Source organism: Euleptes europaea, chromosome 14 (genome assembly GCF_029931775.1).
Source record: "Euleptes europaea isolate rEulEur1 chromosome 14, rEulEur1.hap1, whole genome shotgun sequence".
In the NCBI taxonomy this organism is placed as follows: Eukaryota; Metazoa; Chordata; class Lepidosauria; order Squamata; family Sphaerodactylidae; genus Euleptes; species Euleptes europaea.
Window position 1 is genome coordinate 19,112,121 of NC_079325.1, and position 27,810 is coordinate 19,139,930.

A 27,810-nucleotide genomic window follows, 5' to 3' on the forward strand; every position below is an offset into this window, starting at 1 on the left:
TAGAATGTGAGTCCATCTATCCTTAAGTAGAGGAGACACACAATGGCAATAAAGCAGTCCTCAATTCATAAAACAGTCCTCAGGCAATTCATAAAACAGTCCTCAAGCCCTAAGTGTACCATAAAAGCAACTTTTAAAAGGTGGAGCAATTCGATTAAGAGCCTGGGTGAAATGAAAGGTTTTGACCTGGTGCCCAAAGAAAAGTAAGGTAGGTGCCAAGTGATCCTCAAGGGGGAGGGGAATTCCAAAGGTAAGGTGCCACCTCTGAAAGGCCCCTGTTGCCATCAACCTCTGTAAACCAGGGTACAGAGAGTAGGGCTTGAGAAGAGGAGCTTAACTGGTAGGTTGTAGAACCATGAAACCACCCTTCCCAATAAAGAGAAAATATGTCTGTGACTTGGGTCAAGGTAGCAAAGTAATACCTAGCCCTTCATTCAGCGCACTGCTCTAAGAAGTGTGCTTTATCATATATACATTTATGCCGTAGGGCTTTCATTTTTGATAGAAACCTTTGTAGAGGATTTGTGAAGATCATTGTGCGAGAAGAGCCTTTGACCTTGATTTGCTGAATCCAAGGGGGCTTTGATCCTGCCCTCCACATCAAACATGCCTCACAAATATTCCATGCAAGATCATCCCCTGCGTATCACATCTGTGCCAGGAGAAATTGAAAAAAAGATCAGCATATGCCAGGGACTGATTGCCATCTCTCAGTCTGTGTCGCTGAAAGAGTTGCAATTTCCGTTTGGCACAGTCAAGGCGCAAGACTGGGAAGGGAGCCAGGTGACTCTCAATAATGTCGTCAGGTTTCCAAAGGAGAGAGAGGAAGGGCCATCAGAGATGACCTACTCTCAGACGACAGATGAAAACTCTGGAGGTGCTGAGTGCTTGGCTTCTCCCCAGCTAATGAGTATTTTTGCCACAAGTCTCCCCTGTGGCCCTTTAGGCAATGAGCACAACATAGGAATGCCGCAGCACAACTGGGATTTGTCTGGAGACAGAGAAGATCTCCGTTATGAAATGCAAAAGGGTCATTTGGCATGCTGGGGTGGATTTTATTTTTTAAAAAGGCTATATGGGGCTGCCCTGACCTGGATGGCCCAGGCTAACCTGATCTCGTCAGATCTCAGAAGCTAAGCAGGGTCAGCCCTGGTTAGTATTTGGATGGGAGACCACCAAGGAATACCAGGGTTGCTGTGCAGAGGAAGGCACTGGCAAACCACCTCTGTTAGTCTCTTGCCTTGAAAACCCCAAAAGGAGTCTCCATAAGTCGGCTGCGACTTGACGGCACTTTACACACACACACATATGGGGCTAGTGCTGAAGCAAGTCCTTTGTAGCCGCTTCTCAGTCTCCTGGGAAAGTGATGCAGTGGGAAATGATGGGAACAGGGAAGAGAAGCCCTTTCCTGGGGATAATTATGCAGTAGTATAATTTATACCATGAACAAAGCTATTAAAATTACTCAAAATTTCATCAGCATTAACTGTGACCCTCTTCCCCTTATAGAAAGCCAGACAACTGTGATCCTTTATAAGATGGCCCTCCTAAACATTTCCATTTTACACATTCTATGGAACGATAAAAACACAGGAAGCTTCCTGCCCTCTTCAAAAAGGCCATTCCACCTGGTGCTATTGGTACCTTTCTCTGTGGCACATAAGTGGCCATTTGGCTTAGGTGTTCAGAAGCAGGAACATTATTTTGTGTGAGGTTCAAACATGTGATCTACTTGTGTTAAAAAAGGGCCTACAGATTGAGTATCTCTTATCTGGTCTGCTTGGGACCAGAAGTGGTCCATATTTCAGATCTTTCCACATTTTTGAATATCTGGACCCCAGCCTGAGGCAGAGAGAGTAAAGCAGCTTCTAGCAGGCATGCAAGTGGTAGTCTCCTCCTCTCCAGAAGGAAATTTGGCTTCCCTATTTTTCCCTCCCCTCCCTTTCCCATCCTCCTGTCTTCTCTGTACCCCGTTCCAGGCAACACGGATCCACCTGCTTGCCAGTTCAAATGGTCTGGTTTTCAGGTCAGTCCAGATATCAGATGTCCAGATAAGGGATACTCATATTAGCCAGAGAAGATGACAGCTAGTTTCAAAATTGTTGACTTCTTTGCATTAGGTGCATTCTTCATGTGCTTAGGCTGCTGATGTTCCTATCTCACACTGTGCCAAATATTACCCTGCAGTAGATATTCTTGTGGGCAGTTACCATAGGCAAATGCAAATCAGATTTTAAGTATAATAGGAATCAATATCTCCCCAATCTCTCTCTTGTCTTTGGAAGAATGATGAACTATGTCTGGTCAGGTAGAAAATGAGGAGGAGGAAGTAGAAGACAGCAGCCAGAAATGCACACCTCAAAATATTTGGACAAAATGGTGCTGTCTCTCTTATAATTTAAAAAGCAAGCAAACAAAAAAAAAATCTACCACTTTTGCTCTGATTTTTGTTCTGTTTCCTAAGGCAGATCTTGACAAGGTAATTAATTGCACTTTTCAAATGCTGAGCTGCTGGGTCAAAACAAAGCTCCTTTGCAGAGAAAGCTTCAGTTGGACAAAAGGGCTATTCAGATTAGAAAGAGAAAAGCCTGAAGTCATCTCTTTCGTCTGCAGCACTTTTAGCAGGCATTTAGAAACGGGATTTGATCTGGCTTCTGAATAAGGAGGGGGGTGGGGAGAAACCTCCATCGTGTAGATCTAGAGACAGGCATGTGATGGCCTGCAGATAACATAAATTGCAGAGGGCTATAAAAAAGGTCTTTTAAAAAATCTAGTTACAAGTTGAACTTGCATGGTTTACTTGCATGCAAGGACCTCTAGTGGACAAATTTAAAAACAAACCGTTCCAGCAATTGAGGGATTAGTGTACGGAAAACCAAAACCCGTGTAATACAGTGTATTAAAACCAACCAAAATGACACAGAACGATGTGCAAATTTTTGAGTTCCCGGAATTCCATCAGGCTGGACATTAAAAACAACAACAACAATTAACTTTTGTATTCACAATGGGTGTTGTTACTGTTCTTCCTGCAAGCCCAAGGGTGTTTGATACATACTGTCTCCAGGGCTGCAGCACCTCCAAAATATCTCCAGACAGGAGCTGAAAAATCTCCCCCCCTATTTTTTTTTTTTTAAATTATAAAATGTGCACACTGTTTTGTGTCCTTTTTGTTGGTCTTAATGAAGATATTGTTTATGGGTTTTATTTTGGACCAACATGGCTACCTGGAACTCTGTTTTGAAAATACACTTGTAATTGTGGTCACTGAAATGGCAGTGGAAACGCCACATGCTCAGAGGCACTCTCTTTTTCCTTGTTACTTCACATTTGGGTGTCTGCACATGTGTTTGTGCCCTATGCCATAACATGACAAGTCAGGGAACCAAATAAAGATGATGGGCAGTAGATTCAAGACAGATATCCCCCCAGTACTTCCTCACACTTAATCACTTCATTGCACTCACTGCCACAGAATGTACTGGTAGTTACTGAGATGACTTTAAAAGAGGATTAGACAAACTCATGGAGATTGAACAGGTTCACCTATAGCTAGGATGGCTGAAACTTCCTCCATGTGCAGAAGAAGTGGAAGGGCTGTGGCTCAGAGGTAACCCTAACCCTGCGAGGCATGTAGAAAGTCCCAGATTTGATTGTCAGCATCTCCAGTAAAAAGGGTCAGGTAGTAGGTGTGTTAAAGACCTTGACCTGAGATCCTGGACAGCTGCTGCCAGTCTGAGCAGACAATGCTGGGCTTGATGGACCAATGGTCTGATTCAGTATAAGGCAGCTTCAGGTGTTCAGGTGTACTGCTGAACAGGGGGTGGGGGGGAATGCCAGCTCCAGGTTGGGAAATACGTGGAGATATCTGGGGTGAAGCCTGAGGAGGGCAGAGTTTTGGGAAGGGAGGGACTTCAATGCCATAGAGTCCAACTGCCAAAGCGGCCATTTCCTCTAGGTGAACTGATCTCTATCGGCTGGAGATCAGTTGTAATAGCAAGATCTCTCCAGCTAGTACCTAGAGGTTGGTCACCCTAGGGGAGGGGCATGTCCCAGAGTGGCATCCAGTGGTAGGGTTGGCAGCTCTGGCTTGGGAAATTCCTGGAGATTTGGGGGCAGAGCCTGGGGAGGGGTTTGGACAGGAATGGGAGCTCAGCAGGGTGTCATGCCATAGAGTCCACCCTCCAAAGCAGCCATTCTCTCAGTTGTAATTCTGGGAGATCTCTAGGCTCCACCAGGAGGTTGGCAGCCCTATCTGGCAGCAAAATATATACTGTACAAGATGGAATTGTCGATCTGATCTAGTAGGGCTCCTTCCAGGGATAAATTCTTAAAACAGTTTTGGGGAAAGCAGTAATAGCTCTGGGTTGGAAGGATAAAAGTAAATGGACTATAGAAATCTGGCACAACTATCTGTTTGAATTTATACAGTCGGATATTGTCGAGATGATGCGTCAGAAGACTTCACGGGCAGATAAGAACAGGGAAATCACGAGAAGATGGAAGACCTATTTAGAGTGGATATTAATGGAAGGAAGAAAAAACATTCGGTGGAAGATTCAGACTTTGTGCCCGTGGCTGGGGTTAAGAGACTAAAAATTATAAGGAGAAGGAGAGGGGTTAGGGAGGGGGATGGGTGGGATGGAAAGGAATGAGAAAAGAATACGTTATACAAACAATGTATGTAGAAAAAGAAATACTGTATAAAAAGAAATAATAATTAAAAAAAGACACGCAAAAAAAACAGTTTTGGGGGTTCTTAAAGCACTTCCCTTCCATTTGAACAAGTTTATATAAATGAATAATAAATTAAAGTCAAGTGCTTTCGTCTCCTGGAGATGGCGTTCTCTTCCATCCCCCCCACCTTTTCCCCCCTCTCTCTTTTTTAAAAATATATTTTTATTATTTTTCAATAATTACTGTACATCTCATTTGACAATACATCCTATAACCAATCTTTGAGTCACTAAAGAAATTTAAAAATTACTAGGTGTACGTCTTCAGTATTAAATGTAATTCGTTATAATTGACTTCCCCACCGACTTCCTCCCTCCCTACAAATATGTAGTATCTTTTCCCCCCCTCGAGCCAGAAACCAGCCGTCTAAAACCATCCTCATCAATCCTGCAAGAAGGGATAAGGCAAAAAAACCCGAACCTTCCGATTGGTCGCTTGCCAAGCAAAGCCCCGCCCCACCCCTGCAATCCATCCAATCCAGAATCATGCCCAACCCCGCCTCTGCCAGGGCGGATGTTGTCGTTTGCCCGGCCTTCTTTCCCCCCCGGATGGTGTCGGCCAAGAGGCTATCGCGAGATTTCCTGCGCCCGTAGTCGCAGCGCGTGCGGATGAGCGCGGCGGTTGGCCCTCGCCGGCTGGAGCAAGATGCACTCCGATGACGTGAGTCCGGGCAGAAATTGGGGGTCGGGGGCTGGGACCGCCACGAGGAGGTGGGTGAGCGGGAGGGGTGGGGTCGTCCGCGTCCGGCTTCTCTCGACTCAGGCCTCTGCCCGGGTTAATTTCCCACGTGGGCAAGCTGGGTGGATGGGCGGGCTGGAACATAAGAAAAGCCATGCTGGGTCAGATCAAAGGGGAGAGGGGCTGTGGCTCAGTGGGAGAGCATCAGCTTGGCATGCAGAGGGTCCCAGGTTCGATCCCCAGTGGCATCTCCAGTTCAAGGGAGTAGGTGATGGGAAAGACCTCTGCCGGAGACCTTGGAGAGCCATAGGGAGGGGCTGTGGCTCAGTGGCAGAGCCTCTGCTTGGCATGCAGAAGGTGCCAGGTTCAATCCCTGGCATCTCCAGTTAAAGGGACTAGGCAAGTAGGTGATGTGAAGGACCTCTACCTGAGACCTGGAGAGCCATAGGGGAAGGTCTGTGGCTCAGTGGTAGCGCCTCTGCTTTGCATGTAGAGGGTCCCAGGTTCGATCCCCGGCATCTCCCTGGAGAGCCATAGGGAGGGGCTGTGGCTCAGTGGTAGAGCATCAGCTTGGTATGCCGAAGGTCCCAGGTTCAGTCCCCGGCATCTCCAGTTCAAGGGACTAGGCAAGTAGGTGATGTGAAAGACCCCTGCCTGAGACCCTGGAGAGCCACTGCCGGTCTGAGAAGACAGTACTGACTTTGATGGACCAAGGGGCTGATTCAGTATGAGGCAGCTTCATGTGTTCAAAGGCCCATCAAATCCAGCGGTCTGTTCGTACAGTGGCCAACCAGGGGCCTGGGAGGTTCTCCAGCCAACCTCGGCAATCCCAAAAAGTCACTCGCTCAGACAGGCAGGTCTAAAGCAGGTAAACGTTTATTCAGGAGCAGCAGGATTCAGCATGAGCAATCTACAGTTTTAAAGCTGCTAATGGCAAACCAAACTAGAAAGCATGACTTTAAGCATGGAGTCATCCCAGGTGCAAAACTAAGCGGCCTGGGAACTACGAGATAACAGTGCCTGGTAGGGAGCAGGGAGTGAGCTAACCAAAATACAGTAATTGCCTGCTAGAGACTCAAGGCCAGAACGGGGGGCGGGGAGGGAGGGAAACAGCCTGAACAGAGAACCAAAACCAAGAATGACATAGGAACAGGAATGGGCCTAACTCATGTCAAGAGCCTGTCTGACTCCTAACCACTTGAACACATTTGAGATGCCGAACACATTGGATATACTTGAACAGAATGATATACAGAAGGATACACTTGAACAGAAACAAGCATGACCCATGGCAGGACTCTTACAGTGCCTCTAGGAATCATAGAATCATAGTATTGGAAGGGACCACCAGGGTCATCTAGTCCAACCCCCTGCACAATGCAGGAAATTCACGAATGCCCCCCCACACCCCCAGTGACCCCTACTCCATGTCCAGAAGATGGCCAAGATGCCCTCCCTCTCATCATCTGCTTAAGGTCACAGAAAAAGACGATTGCAGCAGCATCCTGCCTGTGTTTCACAGCACCTAGTATAATAGGCACGCTCCTCTGATCCTGGAGAGAAGTTGACTCCCATTTCGCGGCAGTTGGGTTCATGAACAGCAGAGAGTGTTTTAAAGCATGTGCAGAGTGCAGTTGGGATTATGAACAGCAGAGGGTGCTTTAAAGCATGTGCAGAGTAGTTGCTCATAAGAATAACCATTGCTGGATCTAGCCTAGCATACTGTTTTCTCACGCTGGCCAGCCAGTTACTTCCAGGAAGCCTGTATATAGAGCATGAAGCCCTCACTTCCCCAGTAATTGTGGTATACTGCCTCTGGAGGTTCCACTTAACCACTGTGGCTAAAAGCCATTAGAGTTCATCTTCTGAGAGTCATATAGCTTTAACCCCCACAATTAGAGATACCAAGGAAAAAAGCATCTTGGTTCCAAGTTGAAGTCTTGGCATTTCTGTAGTTAGTATCACCCTTGAGAACATTGTAGCCAGGGTGCTTTCGGCTGCCTGTTTTGCTTTGTTAACATAATGAAAACTTGGGGCAGGCTGCCCAGCAATCTGACCCTTACTTTAGTGCTGGGTCTCCTCACCAGATAATTTTTAAATTAAGGATTTTAAAAAAATTACATGATATAGTAGAGCTCTCCTTTAAGGATTCGTGTCTTCTTCAGGACCTTCCTCTAACTCCTGTACCCATACCAAAGTCATTTTTCACTGGAACTCAGCCTTAGGTTTGATTAAAATAGTTCATCCCAGACAGTGTCACGCAACCTCTCTATTTGTGACCCAGAAGGCTAGGATCATACCAGGAGTAATGCTAACAGAATACCTTCCTTTTTCCAGATTGTCTGGGATACTCTGGGCAACAAACAGTTCTGCTCGTTCAAGATCAAGTGAGTATTCCTGCTTCGACCTGTCTTGTGCGATACTCAGGAGCTGTTAGTACTATTATTCTGGGCCAGCAAAATTCAGCCTTGTTAGATTGGACTATTAGCTTGTGTTGACAAACCTGACATTTCCAGGACATAGGTCCATTTGGAGTAGCTTGGAATGAGAAGGAGCAGTTTCTTGGCTCCTCACTCAAATTGGCCTGCTTTTTAAATATCTGCTGGGTTGTCAGTGACTTTGGAGTGGCTGTGGAGCAACACTTTAGGAGAAGCCGAGGTCCAGAATTACTGGACAGAGAATCTTCTGGAACTTCAGGAGAGGGCTTATCCAAAAGCAGATATTTGAAAGCACAACTTTGTTATGATGTGATTATTCTGCGCTGGAGGGTTTCAAGAGGGGTTGATTTTGAGCACTTCCAAAGATGTGATTTCCCTCTCCCTTGTGAAATCTGAGACGATGCAATCATGGGAAGTACATCAGTAGCTGGATATCTGAGTCTTTCCTTAGGAGTATTTTGCCAAATCCCTTGGCCATCATGACTGACTGCTGTCTTTCTTTGGTTGTGGGAACTGTTGGCATATGTTGGCGGTTTCAGTAGTCACACCCACTAGTGGAAATCCTTCTGATGCTATAGCTTGGAATATAAACTTTTGCCCTTCTGTATTTTTTTTTTGCTCTATATACAAGATACTATATAAAGATACTGTCTTTTTAGTTTCAATTTAATTCACCTGGAATAATTTGGCTGTGTACTAACGTTTACTAATATGGGGATTAGATCAGGGGTCCCCAACCTTTTTGAGCCTGCAGGCACATTTGGAATTCTGACATGGCATGGTGGGCGCAGCCACAAAATGGCTGCTGCAGGAGGCGGAGCCAACCACAAAATGATTACCACCGCTTAATTTCAGTAACACAGTGCAGATCCTTGTGCTGTGGTGGCAGCTGCTGACAAAGCAACATTTAAAAGATCTTCACAGCCAATCAAAAGTCTTGCTGAACAAAAGCCCTACTTGTCCCTGCCTACTTTCTATAAAAACTTGGTGGGCACCATGGCGCCCACATACGCCACGCTGGAGACCCCTGAATTAGAATTAACTGCCTGTGCATAAAACACACTAAACAAGTGATTCACTTCAAGCCTCTCTTTTTTTGCAGGACAAAAACACAGAACTTTTGCCGGAATGAATTTAATATAACCGGCCTGTGCAACCGTTCCTCCTGTCCCTTGGCAAACAGCCAATATGCAACTATCAAGGAAGAGAAAGGTGAGGGCCTTGTCAGTCACTCCTCACAGTTGTCTTTGATTTGATGGGTCGTATCAATTCCCACGTCCGCCTGCCTGGCCAAGGAGAGAGGAAGGTAGCATCATTATCTGACACACATTTTAGAAGTGCCTTGATTGTGTGCAGTTTATGAAAAAAGCTGCAGATTTCTTGGAATCATGCAGTTGGACACTTGGGAACACTTGGCCAAGCCTGGTAAGCAAATCAGTTGATTTGCAGGGCAGTGATTTTCCTGCAGATCTTCTTTGATCTGTTCAAAGAAGCAGCAAAAACAAAATGGATGATGTCCGTTTTTGTGGCCATCGTTCAGAAGTACATGAGAAGACCTCTGCTTTATCAGACCTGTGGTCCATCTAGTGCAGCATCCTGCTTCACACAGTGGCCAACTAGTTGCCCTGGAGGGCAACCAAGAGGGCACAGAGGCCAAGTTTGGCCTTCCCCTGATGTTGCCTCCTAGCACTGGGTTTCAGAGGTTTACTGTTTCTGAATATGGAGGTACCCTTTACCCACCATGACTAGAAGAAGAAGAGTTGGTTTTTATATGCCAACTTTCTCTTCCACTTAAGGGAGAATCAAACCAGCTTACAATCACCTTCCCTTCCCCTCCCCACAACAGACACCCTGTGAGGTGGGTGAGGCTGAGAGAGCATGACTTGCCCAAGGTCACCCAGCTGGCTTCGTGTGTAGGAGTGGGGAAACAAATCCAGTTCACAAGATTAGCCTCCGCCGCTCATGTGGAGGAGTGGGGAATCAAACCCGGTTCTCCAGATCAGACTCCACTGCTCTAAACCGCCATTCTTAACCACTACACCACGCTGGCTGTCCTACATCACGCTGGCTCTTGTAGCCTTTGATGGACCTAGCCTACATGAATCTGTCTGAAGAACACTTACAACTCCGCTTAGAAAGTTGATGCGCCAGTACTTCCAGAGCATCGGTCTTCCGACCTCTTACATGATCTGTGCTTTGTCTGACTTACAGCAGACCTGGTGGTAACTCTATATGTTGCCTCTGTTCTTTTGTTAGGGCAGTGTTTCCTTTACATGAAGACAATTGAACGTGCTGCTTTCCCCAATCGGCTATGGGAAAGGGTAAGTCGTCCTGTATCAATAATGGTGGATCTCCAGTAGTTAACGTGAAAGTGGTTTGAAGTCTTCTATAAACGTTCTTTTAGGGCTAAGAGTTTTATTTCTAACGTGGGTTGGAAATTCATAATTTTAAATGTGGATTTCATATATTGTGCCCTGCAATTAGGCTGATTTGGACGAATACTAACAGAATTTGTAAGGGAATTCTGGCACACTCCTTTTTATTTAATTAAAATATTTCTATCTTGCCTTTTTGAATAAACAATATATAAATATAAAGCCACATAAACGAAACAAATAGAACCAGCCAGTGGACAAGTGCAGAATGATATACAATAACATAAGATATGTTCTTATGTTCTTTCTTATGTAACCCATAATGTATATCCCCCCTTCTGCCCCCCAACAAACTAGTAAGCTTACTAGAACAGAATAGTTTTCAGACTTTAGATACTTTTGGTTTGTTTATATTGCTGCAGATACTCTGGATAAAATTTACTAAAGCAGACTGCAGGAAGGTGGAAAACACTGGATGTTCTAAAAACAAATTCCATGAAAGCTTTAGATGGATGTACTGAAGCAATCTAATTCCATTTGGCTTTGAACTGAGAGGAGACTGAATAATATTGTTAAACGAGAATGGGGTTGTTTTAGTTGCATTTTGGACCAACAAGCTAACTAAGATCTCCTGCTTTTTTCTTTTGCTGCAACACAGCTGTCCTTAATCTCTTGAAGGGCTGAATTGTGAAGTATTTTTCTCTAAAAGTACTATGGATGAAATGTAGCATTTTTCTTTTAGCGTTTACATGGCTTCCCTCTAGGTTTCCCCAGTACCCATTGTGGTACCTTTCCTGGCACACTAGATTCCACTGCTTTGCTATGTTCAGGGCTGCTGCAGACTTTTCCCACCTTCCTATTTCCGGCAGGTCCGACTGAGCAAGAATTATGAGAAAGCGCTGGAGGAGATTGATGAGAACCTCATCTACTGGCCCCGCTTCATCCGGCACAAATGCAAGCAGCGCTTTACCAAGATCACACAGTACCTGATCAGAATCCGCAAGCTGACGCTCAAGAGACAGTGAGTCATGGTGCCTGGTGGGCCTCTCTTGGACTGCCAAGGGGGTGCTTCCGTTTGAGTTGGTTATACTGCCTGATAGAGGCCTCTCGCTAACAGAGTTAAGGGAGAGCTCAGCTGAGATACTTTCCTAATTTTGTGTTTGCACCTGGCTTGCAGAATCGCTCCTTAACTGCTCTCTCTCCTCTGCAGGAGGAAACTCGTTCCCTTAAGTAAGAAGGTTGAACGGCGAGAGAAAAGACGAGAGGTAACACAACTGTTGCAGTGATGGCTTGTAGCTGGTCTCTCAAGTTGCCCCCTTCCTATTCTTCTTGCCTGCCCTCTTGGGAGGGGGGGAAATAGATAATCTGGGAATGGGTTAATCTTATCAGAAATGTGACTTTCCAGAGGTGTATCATTTTTATTTAGACAATTATGCTATGCCTCACAACAAAAGGCTGTTAAAAATTCAAATAGCCAACCCAAGTAAAATTAGTGCAGCAGCTATAAAGCCAATGGTGTATTGGCATAAAAAACAAAACAAAAGCATACCAGCATGCTACAGACACCAACTACTGTTGACTTGGAGACTGGGTTAGGCCTTCTCCCTTCAGGGCTCGGGACCATCTTCCCCCCTTTTCTTCTAAAGGATCCTCCTCTACTCTCAGGAATCCACACCCGGGTGCAAAAGTGAGTCATTCAGGGGATGGGCATGATAGTGCCATAGTTGGGGGGAAACTAGAAAAAACCCTCAGTACCACAGTGGGTGTTTGGGGCTGAGAAAATACTGTGTGAGTGCTCCTGCAAAGCTCTTCCTCAATTGCCTGGGTTGCCAGAAGATGACTGGTCGCTCTTAAGTTCCTGAGGTGCTCCTCTCTGGACTTGAGTCATGAGCTTCTGTTGCTTGAATTTCCTCTTTATAGTTTGCAAGAAGGCCGACCATCAGGTGATGCATGAGAAACAGAACTCTTACAAGCACAAGGAGACTTCTGCTATCTAACCATCAGAATCCTCCCACAAGACCCTCCTTGGGCTTACCATTATTTGTGGGTGCAGTTATATTTGTGGGTGCAAAGTTAGCATCTATCAAGAACAGGGCCTCTTCTGTAGAATGCCTTCCCCACAAGAAGCTTGTTTGCCCCAAATGCTTTTCTGCTTTTGGAGTTGGGAAAACGTTTCCTTTTTCTTTCAGAGCTTATGGTTCTGAATTTTATCTAGCTGCTGCTTGGATAAAGTTTTCTTGGTTTTAAAATGGTGCTAATTTGATACGAGGCTTGTGGAGAGCCAGCGTGGTGTAGTGGTTAAGAGCGGTGGTTTGGAGTGGTGGACTCTGACCTGGAGAACTGGGTTTGATTCCCTACTCCTCTACCTGAATGGCAGAGGCTAATCTGGTGAACTGGATTTGTTTCCCCACTCCTACACACGAAGCCAGCTGGGTGACCTTGAGCTAGTCACAGCTCTCTCAGTCCCACCTACCTCACAGGGTGCCTGTTGTGGGGAGGGGAAGGGAAGGTGATTGTAAGCCGGTTTGCGTCTCCCTTATATGGTAGAGAAAGCCGGCCTATAAAAACCAACTCTTCTTCTAAACAGCATAGGAAACAGTAGTCGACGGTACATTAATTTAGTAAGTAGTTAAATCGACGGCAGCTCTAGAGATTCCTGCCTCCTGACGGAGCAAGCCTGTTCCTGGGTGGCATCCTTCCCTGAAAAGGCGGCTCACTGCCCAATTTGTGCTCCTGTCGCTGAATTACCTTCCTAGCTCTGTGTCTTTCCTGGCAGGAAAAAGCCCTGATTGCTGCTCAGCTGGACAATGCCATCGAAAAGGAACTGCTGGAGAGACTCAAGCAGGAGACGGTATGGACTGCTGTAGTATCTTAATGTGTTGAGTTGGGGCTGTGTACATGCAGTAGCTCAGTTACCAATATGATTTCAAAATGACCTTAAGAAAACAAAACCAGGCACAGTGACCCAATACAGAGTATTCCATGCTCTTTTATTTGTATATAAATAAAATCTGGGGAGAGCTTTCCCTGTCTTTCCTTTTACATGCTTTAACTATCAGATGGTTAACTATCAGATGGTTAAGATCTTTATGAACAATCTTCTATACGTATCAAAGCAAGCCTTGCTGGAGCCATAGGAATATATCTAGCTGTATGCTGCCTAGCAACATCTGCTGTTTCCCCTCAATAAGGCAGTGACTTTCCACAATTCCATCGGATACCAATCGCATCTGCTCAAGGGGTATTCTCTGGTGGCAAGCATCTGTCATTTCTCTATTGACTTGATTTAAATAGGGTCAAAGACCAGTTACGTAACAGTTTAAAACAACTTTCCCCTAAGCTAGTTGAAATAAAGCCTCTAAATTTGTTAATAAAAATAGCTCCCTGTTGTTTTTTCTCTGCATGCACATATTTTTAAATCGTACCTTCTTTCCCCCTCCATGTTCTTCAGAGAGCATCAAAAGTCAATGTTACATTGATATTAACTCCATATTATCTTATGGAACTAAAAGCAGTAGCTTGGTGCCTTTATAACCTAGAATTATTCAAGAGGGCCTTTCTACTCAGGCAATAGAGCCACGCTGTACTAAGAGAGCCAGCGTGGTGTAGTGGTTGAGAGCGGTGGTTTGGAGCGGTGGACTCTAATCTGGAGAACCGGGTTTGATTCCTCACTCCTCTACATGAGCAGTGGAGGCTAATCTGGTGAACTGAATTTGTTTTCCCCCTCTTACACATGAAGCCAGCTGGGTGATCTTGGGCTAGTCACACTCTATCAGCCTACCTCATAGGGTGTCTGTTGTGGGGAGGGGAAGGTGATTGTAAGCCGATTTGATTTTTCCTTAAGTGGTAGTGAAAGTCGGCATATAAAAACCAACTTTTTCTTCTAAATGTTTCACAAAGTTACTTGGATAAAGTATTTGGGACTATGGTCTGTAGTAGTATGTATAACTTGCTGAAACTAGGATCCTACTGTGTAATTTTTGCACCATTCATTATGTCCTGTTCATACTTATGGTTTCTTTTCTGTTTTTAGGACTTCTGGTTGGTTCTACAACCCTAATTCCTATTCCATTGTTCATTGAATGTCCCATCTTGTTTATTGTATTGACTCTGTGTAATCCGACTTCAGTGCAAGTGAGAAAGGTGGACTAGAAGTGACACAAATAAACAACAAATCTATTGTTAAAGTTATCCAAGTTCAACAGACCTAATGGTCTGGAGGCTCTGACCTGGAGAGACCAAGGCTAGCCTGATCTCGTCAGTTCTCAGAAGCTAAGTAGGGTTGGCCCTGGTTAGTATTTGGATGGGAGACCTTCGAGGAATACCAGGGTCATGACACAGAAGCAGGCAATGGCAAACCACCCCAAATGTCTCTTGTCTTTTTTTTAAAAAAATTTTTTAATTGAATTTTATAATACAGAAAAAAAGGGGGGAAAAAGAAAAAAAATACAATAATATTAAAAAGAAAAAAGAAAAATGGGTATTCGCTTAACATAGTCAATACATTTCAGTTTTTAATACATTCATCAAAAAATACCCTTCCCCCCACCCACCAGAAAAAACAAGTGACCCATCACCAAGACTTCCGAAGAAGTGTCCGGTAGTTTTATTTATTAGTTATCTAAAATTTGATTTTACCTAAAACAGAATTTTCTATAACTCACTAAATAACAAAGTGAAATCCATTTTTGCCATCTTGATCCAATATGAGGTGGCCTTAGACCATGTTTGTTTAAACTCTTCCAAATCGTTTCCATGTAAAAATGCCGTTAATCTGGCCATCCTCATATATAACCACAATTTCTCTCTCCAGTCTATAATTGAGGGTTTACTTGTTTGTTTCCAAACTTTAGCTATCACAATCCTTGCAGCAGCAAAACTATATTGGCAAATAATCCTATCCCGGTCATATATATTATTTGTGGGTATTCCCAGTAAACAAAATAATGATTTCCTTTTCACTTTACCATTAATCAAATTATTTGTTTCTTTCACTATTTTTTTCCAAAAGTGTTTAATTTTTTTGCAGGTCCACCAGACATGCATATAGGATCCTCTTTCTTTTCCACATTTCCAACAAATTCCTTTATCCTGACTGTTCATCTTAGATACCATAATTGGAGTTATATGCCATCTGTAAAACATTTTATAGAGATTTTCTCTAATTTCATTAGTTATTGTAAATTTAAACTCCTTCTTCCATAAACTTTCCCATTTATCCAAATCTATATTAAATCCTAAATCCTGCATCCATTTGATCATGACTGGTTTAATTCTTTCTTGTTCTAAATTAATTGTAATCAATAATTTGTACATCCTACCAATCATTCCTTTATTCCCTTTATCTAATATCTTTTCTAATTCGGATTTATTTTTATTAAATCCAAGTTGACTATCTTTGTTGCAAATGTCTCTTGTCTTGAAAACACTATGGGGTGGCCTTAAGTCAGCTGTGACTTGATGGCACCATTTTTTTTTTCTGGAGAGCTCTATAGGGTACAGAATGGCCTTACTATGTCAGCTTTGGAATTCTCACATCTTTTTAATCCCAATGTGCTTTCTTTTCTTTCAGTACGGTGATATATACAACTTCCCCATCCACGCCTTCGATAAAGCTCTGCAACAGCAGGAAGCCGAGAGCGAATCTGACTCGGATACAGAGAAGAATGAAGAGGAGGACAAGGTAATGATTTTGAAACCTGGGGATGTTGCCCTCCTAGGAGGAGGACTTACAAATCTCTGCTACATTTACATTGTGCTTGTGAGATATTTCTAATGAATAGGGCTTTTGTTCTCTGTGTACAGCCTCTTTGCGGTTCCTGGGGGAAGGGGGGTGTTAGATCTATTGCCAGTTCCCTCCTTTGTTTTTTGGAGTGGTGGACTCTAATCTGGAGAGCCGGGTTTGGTTCCCCACTCCTCCACATGAAGCCAGCTGGGTGACCTTGGGCTAGCCACAGCTCTCTTAGAGCTCTCTCAGTCCCACCTACCTCACAGGGTGTCTGTTGAAGGGAGGGGAAGGGAAGGTGACTGTAAGCCAGTTTGATTCTTCCTCAAGTGGTAGAGAAAGCCGGCATATAAAAACCAACTCTTCTTCTTCCGTAAGGTTCCTTCTTGTAAACATTATGTCATGGGAGCCCTCAAGGGGCACTCGAATTCCTCATCCACTTGCAAGTTTAGTTTTCTAGACTTAGGGAGACCAGCCCAACAAAGACAACCGTGTGTGAGGCACGGTGGGCTTCAGACTGTGCCTTACTGCTTGTTGAGAAATCCCAATGCTCGTGGAGCTTTGCGCAATGCTCATTTGGCTGTTATGCAGGCTGAGTTGATGGGTGCCTCTTCACCTTCTCCAAGCCTGCTTCTGGGAAATGGAGGTTCCATAAGTTTGGATTTCCTTGAGTAATATTAGATTGGGGAAAGAGTATGATGGGAAGACTGGCTAAGGGGAGAGGGAAAGCCGCTCCTTCAAATATTCAGTTTTTGCTGGTCTTTTTTACTGCAGGACTCAAACAAGAGGGAGTTTGTGGAGGTAGATGAGAGTGATCTCAGTGACTTTGAGGTGAGTGCTGCCCCCTTGAGGCTGTTGTTGAAACTTTCAGAGGCTCTCTTGGGATCTTGTGCTGGGGAGCGATTCTGAAACTCTTCCCTTGCTGTCTGGGGCAACTGAGAAACTGGATGCTTGCAGCAGTGATACAGAGACCGGGTATTCAAGCAGGAGCCTCAGTGGAGTGCTTTGGGAATCCTGATTAGCAAAGATAAATGTTTTGCTTTAGACCTTAATCTGGGTCTTCCTCCCTAGGCCCTCAATATCTTGTTGCTCTAGGTACTCTTCTTCCTCACCAAGCAGGGCAGGGAATCTGCACTGAAACTTGGAAGTGACGAGATGTGTGATGAGGCAAATTGAACTGTAATGCAGGCTCTGCAGTTGTTAGGGCCTGGATTTCCAGTGAGCAAAGACTTCAATCAGGAGAGTAGAACTGCTGGTGGTCAACACTCCTGACAACTCGCTGTGTCAGATTTGTCTGAGTGTTCGTTGTTTAGCAAATATCTCTCAAACTGAAGGTACCGGTTTGTCTTAGGTGGAAGTTTCTGGATTCCCGGATACTTGGTTGCGAGCAAGGCAACTGATGACTTAATCTGACAAAGCCTGTTGGGTTTTTTTTATTAATTGAGAGTTCTAAAATGACTACTAAATTTTAGTGCAGTGCCTTTCCAGGCTGCGTTCTTGCACTGCCAGTGGGAAAAAGTTCACCAGCCAAGGAGGCTAGGGTGTGTGTTCTTCAGAAAGGCTGAACTTGGATGCACCCCCTCCCCCATGCATTTCTCTTGGAGGATATTTAAATTGGAAATTCCCTGGCGTATTGCTGACTGGGTTACTAGATTCAGGAGCCATGGTGTAGTGGATAAGAGCAGTGGTTTGGAGTGGTGGAATCTGATCTGGAGAACTGGGTTTGATTCCCCACTCCTCCACATGAGCGGTGAAGGCTAATCTGGTGAATTGGATTTGTTTCCCCACTCCTACACACGAAGCCAGCTGGGTGACCTTGGGCTAGTCACAGCTCTCTCAGCCTCACTGGGTGTCTGTTGTGAGGAAGGGAAGGTGATTGTAAGCCGGTTTGATTCTCCCTTAAGTGGCAGAGAAAGTCGGTATATAAAAACCAACTCTTCTTCAAATGTCGTACCTACCTTAAAATGCTCAAATCAGTTTTACCAGTTCCCTAATATGTGTTGATATACTAGTTAGTTGCTTTGGCTGAGGAATGTCGATTGTGCAGATGCACAAAACTCAATAACACCCCTCACTTATTTTCCAACAAAGTAAAAATTTCAGGGCAAGGTAGCTTACCTTCCAAGCTAATCTAATACTATGAACCATGGAAATTCTTGAGCTGATCCCATTTTTTTCTGAACAACAGTGGTACTGTTAATTTTGACACATACAAAGCAGCTGTCGAGGGCCAGAGAAGGAAGCCCAGCCGTATTGCTCTAAGATTGTATCTCAGGAAGGGCTTGTTACCAGAGTCATTGTTTGTAAGGACGGGGGGAGCTCTGAAGCAGAAGCGCTTTGACAGGGGAACTGGAAACAGGCGTGATTATATTTAACCACTGGTTTTCTCTGTCCAGGATATGGATAAACTGGGAACAAGCAGCGAAGATGAGGAAGAGGCCACATCCAGCGAGGAGGAGGAAGAGAGAAGTGGTCAGCCCAAGTCTAAGGGCAAAGCTCCGCTGAAGGGGCCGGTCAGGAGGAAACGACCCTATATTGAAATAGAATACGAGCAGGAAACAGAGCCGCTGTCTAAATCTAAAGCGACGTGACTTCTGTAAAGGGAGGAAGCCAAATTTTAGAACTGTACTGGGTGAGGAGATGCCAGTGTCTCCTCATTTCTAGAACTTTTGCAACTCAAGAAGCTACCACAGACCTCCTGCCTGAATGAAAACTGAGGTGGCAGAGCCAAGGGGCATGGCCGGGGGTCGAGATTTTGAAATGTTATTTTTATACTAGTTTGCTGCTTCGAGGTCCTAAGGAAGCAGCATCTAAATAAAACCACATCAGCCTTGTACATGCTCTTAAATATTTTACTTTGCTGCCTTTTTTTTTTTTTTTGACAGGAAACAGTTTTTAGCTGTAGTAGAGCAAAACCAAAAAAACCCTTTCAGGAGAGATTCTTAAAAGCTAGAGGGTGCCTGTTCCAACCTTGCACGCATTTTCTTCTTCACTAAACCCCCCTCTTGGGATTTGTCGGAATGAAACTTTCTACAGGCTCCTCTTCAACTTTCCTGAGGCATTCCTTAAGGCGGTCATCTTGACAGCTGAGCTGGACTCCTTGCAGGAGAACCTGGAAAGAAAAGAGGAAAATAGTCCCCTTAGAAGCAGAAAGCCATCCCCTTTTATTCTGCGGCATCTTCGTGCCCCAGGGAGCTTGATGCGTCACCTCTGGTTGTCAGAATATTTGTGCCGTGTTCCCAACGCTGCCAGAAGCGCTTCCTCTCTCCACAGGACTAACAGCTTTCCACACTGAAATTTCACCATACAAAGGACTGAATTCCCACTAGCCAAGGTGGAGTCTAAAGGTTAACAGAGGGCGGCAATGCTGCAACTGCTTTATTTTCAGCACCCCAAAGAAAACAAAGTAGAATGGACGATTTCCTAGATATTCGTTCTCCCCCTATCAGCTCAAATCATTATTTACCTTTACTCCCCAATGATAAAGCTCCACTATTAACAGACACAACTATTACCAATGAGACTAAAATATCTTTTTCCTCAACACCTAAGCCTCCAGAAACCGATTTCACAAAAAAACAATATTTAAAGATTCGCTCCAAGGAATTTGAATTTTTGGCTTCCCAAACACTTTCAATAGCTCACACTGTGAGTAAAATTTATGAGAAGCTTGACCCATTACTCCAGTTGTTTTTTTTTGTAAACAGCCTGGTACCTCAGACTTTGTAGTTCCAAAACAGGGGGACCAGGGGAAAGTCAAACCTCTGATTTAACTGAATAGGTTACCAGCTAACATGAATGAAGGAGCTGCTAAAGGAACTGCTTTATACTGGATCAGACCATTGGCCTATCATGAAAACATGTAGCTGGCTTTTACTGAATCAGACCGTCGGTCTATCGAGGTCAGTATTGTCTACTCAGACTGACAGTGGCCCTCCAGCATCTCAAGTGAAGTCTTTCACATCACCTTCTACCCAGTTCCTTTAGATGGAGAGGCCAGGAATTGAATCTGGGACCTTCTGAATGCCAAGCAGACGCTCTACCACTGAGCCACAGCCCCTTCCCTTATGAACAGACATATAGACACACTCTGTGTGAGGAGTTCACCCCTTGCATTTTAGCAGGTGGAGACAGATTCACAGACGCAAGGCAGAAGCCACTTGCAGATATTGCATGGCTGTCTGCTCTCGTGTTTTAAAAAAACAAGGCTGCTTATCTTCTCCCCTATGTCAGATGCTTCTCTTAGTCTCACTCACCTTCACCTGGCCGTGGGAACACCGATCCAGCAAGAGGAGGCACTCTGTGGCTCCCTGCAGCAGTGCTGCTGTCACCGGCTCAGGGGTCGCGCTCCTGTCAGTGACGGTGTCCCACATGAGCCTCAGCAACGCTTGGAGGAGGACAGCGAGACGGCACGTCATTCTGAAAGGAGGTGATGGTGAACAGTGCTCAGTCTGATGGGAAAGCTGTTTGCAGAGCCAGCTTCTATCCCAGGAGGATCTAGGCACAATTGCAGTCTGGCAGCCACTGCCAAATTCATTGACTGAATATTGTATCCCGTTTAACACTTCTAGCCTTCTTGTTTTCCAAAAGGACTTGAAGGTGAGCTACTCCGTTAAATAGGAGTAGAACTGCCATAGCATTATTCTTCTAGTACTGCCCAGCCTCAGAGCCATTCTAAGCTCTGCTTACGAAAGCCAGATCCTATCAAATGACTACAGTTCACAGATGCATTTGTTTTGAAAAGCCTCTAAAAAACCACAAGCACAGGGGCCTTGCTGACATCCTAAATGAACGCCATTCCACCACCGAGAGGCCTAGGATAAGTGGAAGATGTTCTAAGTTGCCTGCAAAATGGAACTTAATTATCTGCAGGGCTGTGTCTTAGCACTCACTGAATTGTAAAATAGGGATACTCCCAAGCTTGTCTTCCTGAGGCACACGACACTTTCCTTTCAAAGGGAGCTCCTAGCCTATGGAGTTTCATGGACCCAGCAAGGTGTAGTGGTGGACTAATCTGGAGAACTGGGTTTGATTTCCCGCTCCTCCACATGAGCAGCAGACTGATCTGGAGAACCAGGTTTGATTCCCCACATGAAGCCTGCTGGGTAACCTTGGGCCAGTCACAGTTCTCTCAGAACTCTCTCAGCCCCACCTACCTCACAAGGTGCCTGTTGTGTGTGTGTGTGTGTGTGTATGGGGGGGGGGAGGCGACTAAACCGTTTTGAGACTCCTTAAAGGTAGAAAAAAGCAGGGTATAAAAACCAACTCTTTTCCCCAGTAACATTTTTTTCAATGGTAGGAAGGAAATCAGAGGTCATTTTAATTCATTTCGTTTATTACAGCCATTTGACCAGCAAATCAGAGGTCTGAGACAAGGCTGGGGTAGCAGAGCAAAAGCATCAGGAGTCATTCGCACAGTGCCAGTATTTCAGTCACGGGAGTTGGGGGAGGAGTTCAAGCACCTTCTGCAGAACAGCTCGATTTCAGCCCAGCAGCACCTTTGAGACCAACCAGATTTTCGGGGTTTGAGCTTTCCAGAGTCAAAGCTGCTTTCCTCAGATTGCAGGGAGCTTTGACTCACAAAATCTTATATCCCAAAAATCTTGGTGGTCTCTAAGGTGCTGCTGGACTCAAATCTAGCTGTTCCACTACAGACTAACCTTGCTGTTCTCTGAAACTATCAAAGGAGGTTGGTATCAAAGTTTTTTTTTTTAAGGACTTTTTTTAGCTGGAGAGCACTATGCAACTACAGACGCATACAGATGCTGGGTGGTGCTGCGGGCTTAAAAAGGTACCTGGGCCATGCGTGCTGTATGGTCCGCTTCAATGTTTCCAGCATTGCCAATCTCGCTGTTTCCTCTGGTCCATCGTTGACCTCCAGGTATCCCACAATCACCCGCTGCAGCCTCTTCAGATGACGGGCGATCTGGATGCCCAGCCTCTCAAAAGAATTTGTTAAAGATTAGAAGCTTGCAGAGGGGCTGCTTGCTTGCAAAAAACCAACAACAGCAACCACAGAAGCGAAGTACAATGGGGAGAAGGGCTGGCAGATGCATCGCTTACCTCTCAACAAAGGCAGGCAGGTTCTTGGCATACACCCTCCGCAGAGCGAGCTGGTGCTCTGGTTCCATATGGGTCAAGACCAGCCGGAGCACCTTGTCAGAGGGCACAGCAGATGGGGGCTGGCGGGACGGCCGTCCCGGGGCCCTTTCCAGGATTGGCAGCAGGTCCAGTAAGCATGGCAACACAACCTGTTTCAGTAACAAGGATGAAGTCAACCTATGGGCTTTCAAGTCTTCCTCTTAAGGGCAGTAAATCCTCTGCAGTAGATCCCTTAGGATCTGCTGAAGGTTAGATCCCTCTTGTGATCTGACCTTAGGAAGATCATGAGAGGGAGGGCATCTTGGCCATCTTCTGGGGGTATGGGGGGGAGGTAGTTGTGAATTTCCTGCATTGTGCAGGGGGTTGGACTAGATGGCTCTGGTAGTCCCAACTCTGATTCTATAAATTGGTTATTGCTCTTTTCCTGAACCCAGGCCCTTGTAAAATAGAGGGGAAATCAATTTCCCTAGCTCACCAAGATCAGTCTGCGATGGGTTGATCCATCCTAGAGAGGTTTAAGCTTCTACTTGTGCTTCCTGGTTGCATACATCCTGATCCTAGACACAAGTGGCTCGGAAGCAGACCCCCACTGATGTCAGTGGAACGTGCATTATCAAAAGTCTGCTTAGGATTGCACTGTTTAAGTAGCTTCTACCATTAGAAACACCAGTGATGACCTCAGAGCCACCAACTCCTTTTCAAAACTGGGAAACCACCAGAGAATAACCAGTGTCTAACATTAGAGGCTAGGGAGGGAAGAGGATATGTATCCTTGGCCCATCAACCTGGCTAGTTCAGCAGAGAGTATAGAAGACTCGGGTGCACGCACCCCCCACCCCCCTGTAAATTACCTGCATGAGCTGGGCCTCCTTGCTGTAGAGATGGTTGGAGAGGGCGTGGTGCACAACCTGTGCCCTGTTGAACTGGCAGAGATCAGCTCCTGGCTGCAACGAGAGGAAGCAGTTGCGACAACGGGACTTGCTGGGCTGGGGATCCATTCCTTTGCAAACAGACGTTCCTCAAAAGAGGCAAGGTTCCTCCCTCTTCCATACCCCAGAACACCGGGTGGTGACAAGAGCTTTGACTGGACCTTTAAGGCCAGGATCTAACATGAACTGATTGTGTAACAGAATGGAAGGAATGTCACCTACAGACACTGGTGACGTTTTTCTTGTGCTTCCGCAAAAACAGAAATTTTGCACTGGATTCAACCCTATGTAAGGGTTTGCTTCCACAGAAAACTCAGAACAGCCGCACCCTAAGCCATTGTCTCAAGATCATGGAGGGCCGTTTAGCCACCACGCTGAAAGCCCCTGAGCCATCAACTTACCTGAAAAGCCATCAACTTACCAGCACTGCCTTTGGTGGCAATAAATTCCACAAATTTATTGTGTGGAATACTTCCATTTGTCTGTGACCCCCCCAAGTTCTACTATTATGGGAGATGAGGAAAAGTCCCAAATGCTTTAACATTTCTTCCTGGACAGAGATGTAAGGTTTCCGGAAATTTTGAACTCATGGGGGAAAAAAACCTTGTTTTCAGAAATATATGTAACACTAACTCTCCTACCAAACCTAAGCTTCTTTTACCAACTTAACATAAAATACATCATTTATAATTTGGCAAATAAAATTGTACTATTAGGCATATTTATGGAATTTAGAAGTATAAGAGGTTTCATTTTGTGTAAGACAAAATCACAAGTATACCCAATACTTCAGAAAGTGTTGCATACTGCTGTATCTTATGCTACAATAACATATAATATCTTAGTTTTTGCCACCTAAGAGGTAGGAAAAAAATAAAATCCGAGGGAGAAAATAAATTCTGTATTTTTTGGATAGAAATGTTCTCATATAATCATAGTAGGTAAGGCTACCAGTGAATTTAGATATTAAATTAAATGTTATATAACACTGGAAAAGGCGTGGTGTCAGTCTAGGATCTGGACCCTGGGATTGAACCCCTACTTCCATTAATCCTGCTGGATGATCTTGGGCCAGTCAGCCTCACCTACCTCACAGGGCTGTTGTGAGGATAAAACGAGGAAGGGAGAGACACGAATACCACCTGAAATTCTTAGAGGAAGGGTGGGGATAAAAATGTATCAGATATAAGACAACAGAGGCAACAAAGCCATTTCTCAATGTCCTCCCCCAATGGAGGATCCCAGTTCATAGTGCCTGCAGTGTTGGTAGAGAGGGCAGTGTGAATTCCTTACCACGTTGTGAATGATATGGTGCAGGCATTGCACGCCCAGGATTTTATTTTCTACCCGGTAGTCATCCGACAGGAGTAGCGATGGCGGCAGAACTTTCTCCAAATGGGGGCCAAGCCAGGGTCGAGTGACCTGCTGGAGCGTCCATGAAAACACATGCTTCGTGGCTGGGTTGCGCTGCCACGTTTCTCTGATGGAGATCAAAAATAACTGTTATTCCCAAGCTCCCATCACATCATCCAGGTATCTGATGTAGCCTTGAATCAACCCATGACCAGAGGGTAGAAATGGAGCTTTTCAACATAGAACATGCTTTACTTTCAAGCAAGGCACACCTTCACCCACAAGGTGATGACGGCAACATGAGAGAAACAGATGAACATTGATTGGGAGTATCCAGCTTGAACACCTTCAGAGAGGTTTTCCTGGAGGCACGGAATAAAACATGTGACTGCTTTTCACTTGGAGGGACACAGCAAGTGAGCAGTGATCAAGCCCAGAGGACCACCCCCAAAGGCTTCCTGTCTCCAAGGCCTCTTGGGATGGGGAAGCTGAAGAACAATCCTCAGTTCCCAGGGACCACAGCCCTTCTTCTGCCCAAAACATCAGTAGGTTTTAAGGGGCCATCTTTACACACATAGAAGCTTTTACATAAATCTTTAATATACTTAAGTTCTCAGTGACGAGGCAGTTCAGAGGAGCAATTTTGTCAGTATGCAAAGTTTACTAAGATGGTAGCCAGTGGAGATCATACCTTCAGCTGTGGTGGCGGCCTCTTACAGACAGCAGATATCATCTTTCCCCTCCCCTCTGAGTTCTCCACACATCACAAACCAGTTGGAATGGGAGAAGTGCAGCATATACTCTCTGCAATATGCTATGTCATGCCTAAAATAGGTTTAGTTTGTTCACAGTGTTTTCCAGCTCTTCAATCCTAGTCCTATGACATTATTTGTGGGATATTTTATGCTGCCGGAGTTTTTTAGATTTTGTAATCTGCTTAGAATCTCAAAGAGAAAGGTGGGCTCTAAATTAAGTAAATAAATAAAAATAAGCGAAGAGTCCTGGTAATAAAACAGCCTGCCTGAAGTCCTCTAGGAAAAAATGAAGAAAAAAAATCAGGATCTTATCTCACAGTCTCTCCGAAGTCCAGCAGAAACAATGTGTTATTCATTTAATATTTAGACCATGTTTTGACAAAAAAGCTTACAAAAATGCAAGTGTAAAAGCCAAAACAGAATAGACAGTGGTAATTATCCAACGAACTCCCAAAACAATTGGTGACAAAGCAGCTCTCACCTGCCACCAAAATGAGACAGGAGAATAACACAAACAGACCTGAGGGGGGCATATTTCCTAAATTGGGGGCCATCATCACCGCTGCTGCCTCCCTTCAAAGTCCAGGACAAGACGACAGCAAATACGGTACCCACCCCTAAGTCCTGTGCTAAACACAAATAAATTGTTGGAAAGGATTTGTTTTGATTCACATTGAGCTGTGCTTTTGCATAGAAGCAAGGAGACTTTTGTTGCTTCAGCTGCCCATCAAATTCCAGCAGAGAGTGAGAGGCAAGACCCCTTTCCCAAGGGGCAGGCAGAGAACTTGGGGGAAGGCTTAATGGGTACCACAGGTAATGGCTACTAGCTAGGGTTGCCAGGTTCCTCCTGGCCACCGGGAGGGGATGGGGGTGGTGGTAAGGTTATCTGATCCAGGCTGGGAGTCATGTAGATTTGGGGATAGAGTTTGGGGGGTAAAGGGACCTCAGTAGAGTACAATGCTACCGTACAAAGCAGCCCTTTTCTCCAGGGGAACTGATCTTTGTAGCCTGGAGATGACCTGTAATTCTGGGGACCCCCAGGTCCCACCTGGATGCTGACATCCATGCTACTAGGCCAGGTGAATACACGTGGACTCCTGTCTCCATCTGATGGTCTCCAAAGATATAGTCACATGATAAGACACTTCCTATGTACCAGGTTCTCTGCAGATTCAGGTTGCTGATTCTCTGGGGCCAGAAAAGAGGGAAGGGGGGAATTTTGATGCTTCAGAGGTGGCTGGAAATGTGCTGCTGCATAAGACATTGCCCTGGAGAAACAAAGCACATGAACAATACCACATCCCTCAGAAAATCTCTATGAGAGTATCTAATGCTGGGTTTTTTTGTTCATTTGAGGAGAGTGTTAGGGAAACTGAATTGCCTACGATGAAGCTGAACAAGTCTGGGAGAAATGCTCAGTTCTCAGCTTACTGAGAATTATCAGCTGTCACAGGATACAGGGCAGAAAACACTAGTGTGCTAAAGCCCCCCACCCCAAGTCCTTATTCTCTAGCTTCCTCCCTCTGACTCCATGATGCCCTTCAGTGGGTGTCCACTCACTTGGTCAACTCTGGTTTCAGGCACTGCATCACCACCGCAAACCAACCCTCTTCATCTTCAGTGGCCCCTCTGAGGAACTCAGGGACCGACTGGTAGCCGCAAACCTGAAGCAGATCTTCCAGCAGCTCCTGGGCCAGGGACCGAGTCCTGGGTCTGCTCCACGGCTTCTCTGCCGCATGAGTCACAGCAAAAATATACATGGGCCCTGCCACTTGGCGCAAGACGGAGCCAACCGCTGAGCCAACTGCCTTGCATCCCAGTTCCTCCAAGCCTTTTGCCGCTGCCACCTTGGCCAAGATGCTCTGGAAAACCAGGCTGACATCTGCTGCCCGACTGGCAGCTGCAGCATAGGATGGGTCCTTGCTGGGGAGCTCTCCTCCCTCGTGTTCCTGCTGGGGCAGCGCAGCATAGACGCTCAGTGCAACCACCAAGTCTCTAAGGACAACCGGGGTGGGATTCCCTTGGCTACCCCCCAGCAGCCACTGAAAGTCCCCGGCCTCCAAGATGGCAAAGAGGTCTCTGACCATCCCTGCCTTGGCTTTGCTACCAGCATGCTGGGATCCCACACTTGCAAAAAGCTGCAGAAACTGGGGGAGGACCTGCTCTACCGGGGGGTACTCGGGGGCTCCCTGCTCCCCTGGGAGGGCCAGCTGCAGGGAATTCAGCAGGGAAGGTTGCTCCATGGCTCTGAACAGCCTCCCGGGTGCGGGCGTCCTCTAAGAAAGAAACTTCACGCACTTTCCACGCTTGCTGCCCTCCGTGGGACACCCATCTCCCAGCCTCTCCCTCCACCCGCTTAGCTGTCTCTCAAGGGGAGCCGTCCAAGGGGGGGGGTGCAGGCCTAACAGACGCATCCGGTGTCACACCGAATTGGTTACCACTTGTTTTCCATCCCAGACCTAGAAATCAGAGCGCTCACCATAGAGACGTGAAGCGACAGAGCGGCTCCGCCGCCGCCTATCACGGCCAATGGCTGCTTTCGGTTCCAAAGCCGGAAGGTCGAGTCCTTTGAGGGGACTCTAGCCATAGAGTCTGAAAAAGCCTAGAACAGACACCGAAATCTTAACCCCCCCCCACACACTTTAACATCCAATAGATGGGATTTCATCATGGAGATGACACGGGATAGAGAGGCACCGGAATTAGGGCCAATTTCTA

General features: G+C 45.6%; 2 protein-coding genes across 2 annotated transcripts; one reads left to right on the forward strand and one right to left on the reverse strand.

The window, feature by feature from the left end:
• Positions 1–5,339: 5,339 nt before the first annotated feature.
• Positions 5,340–18,662, forward strand: MAK16 (MAK16 homolog). Its single transcript, XM_056860503.1, has 10 exons — positions 5,340–5,397; positions 7,753–7,802; positions 8,956–9,065; positions 10,110–10,174; positions 11,098–11,249; positions 11,439–11,493; positions 13,005–13,079; positions 15,801–15,911; positions 16,728–16,784; positions 18,350–18,662. The coding sequence occupies exons 1-10, from the start codon at positions 5,383–5,385 to the stop codon at positions 18,542–18,544; spliced, it is 885 nt and encodes a 294-aa protein (XP_056716481.1). The 5' UTR covers positions 5,340–5,382; the 3' UTR covers positions 18,545–18,662.
• Positions 18,663–18,945: 283 nt separating this feature from the next.
• On the reverse strand, positions 18,946–27,335 carry TTI2 (TELO2 interacting protein 2). Its single transcript, XM_056860891.1, has 7 exons — positions 26,653–27,335; positions 24,278–24,464; positions 22,907–22,999; positions 22,017–22,204; positions 21,749–21,892; positions 20,210–20,372; positions 18,946–19,065 (listed from the first exon to the last, which is right to left on the reverse strand). The coding sequence occupies exons 1-7, from the start codon at positions 27,333–27,335 to the stop codon at positions 18,946–18,948; spliced, it is 1,578 nt and encodes a 525-aa protein (XP_056716869.1).
• Between the last annotated feature and the right edge of the window lie 475 nt (positions 27,336–27,810).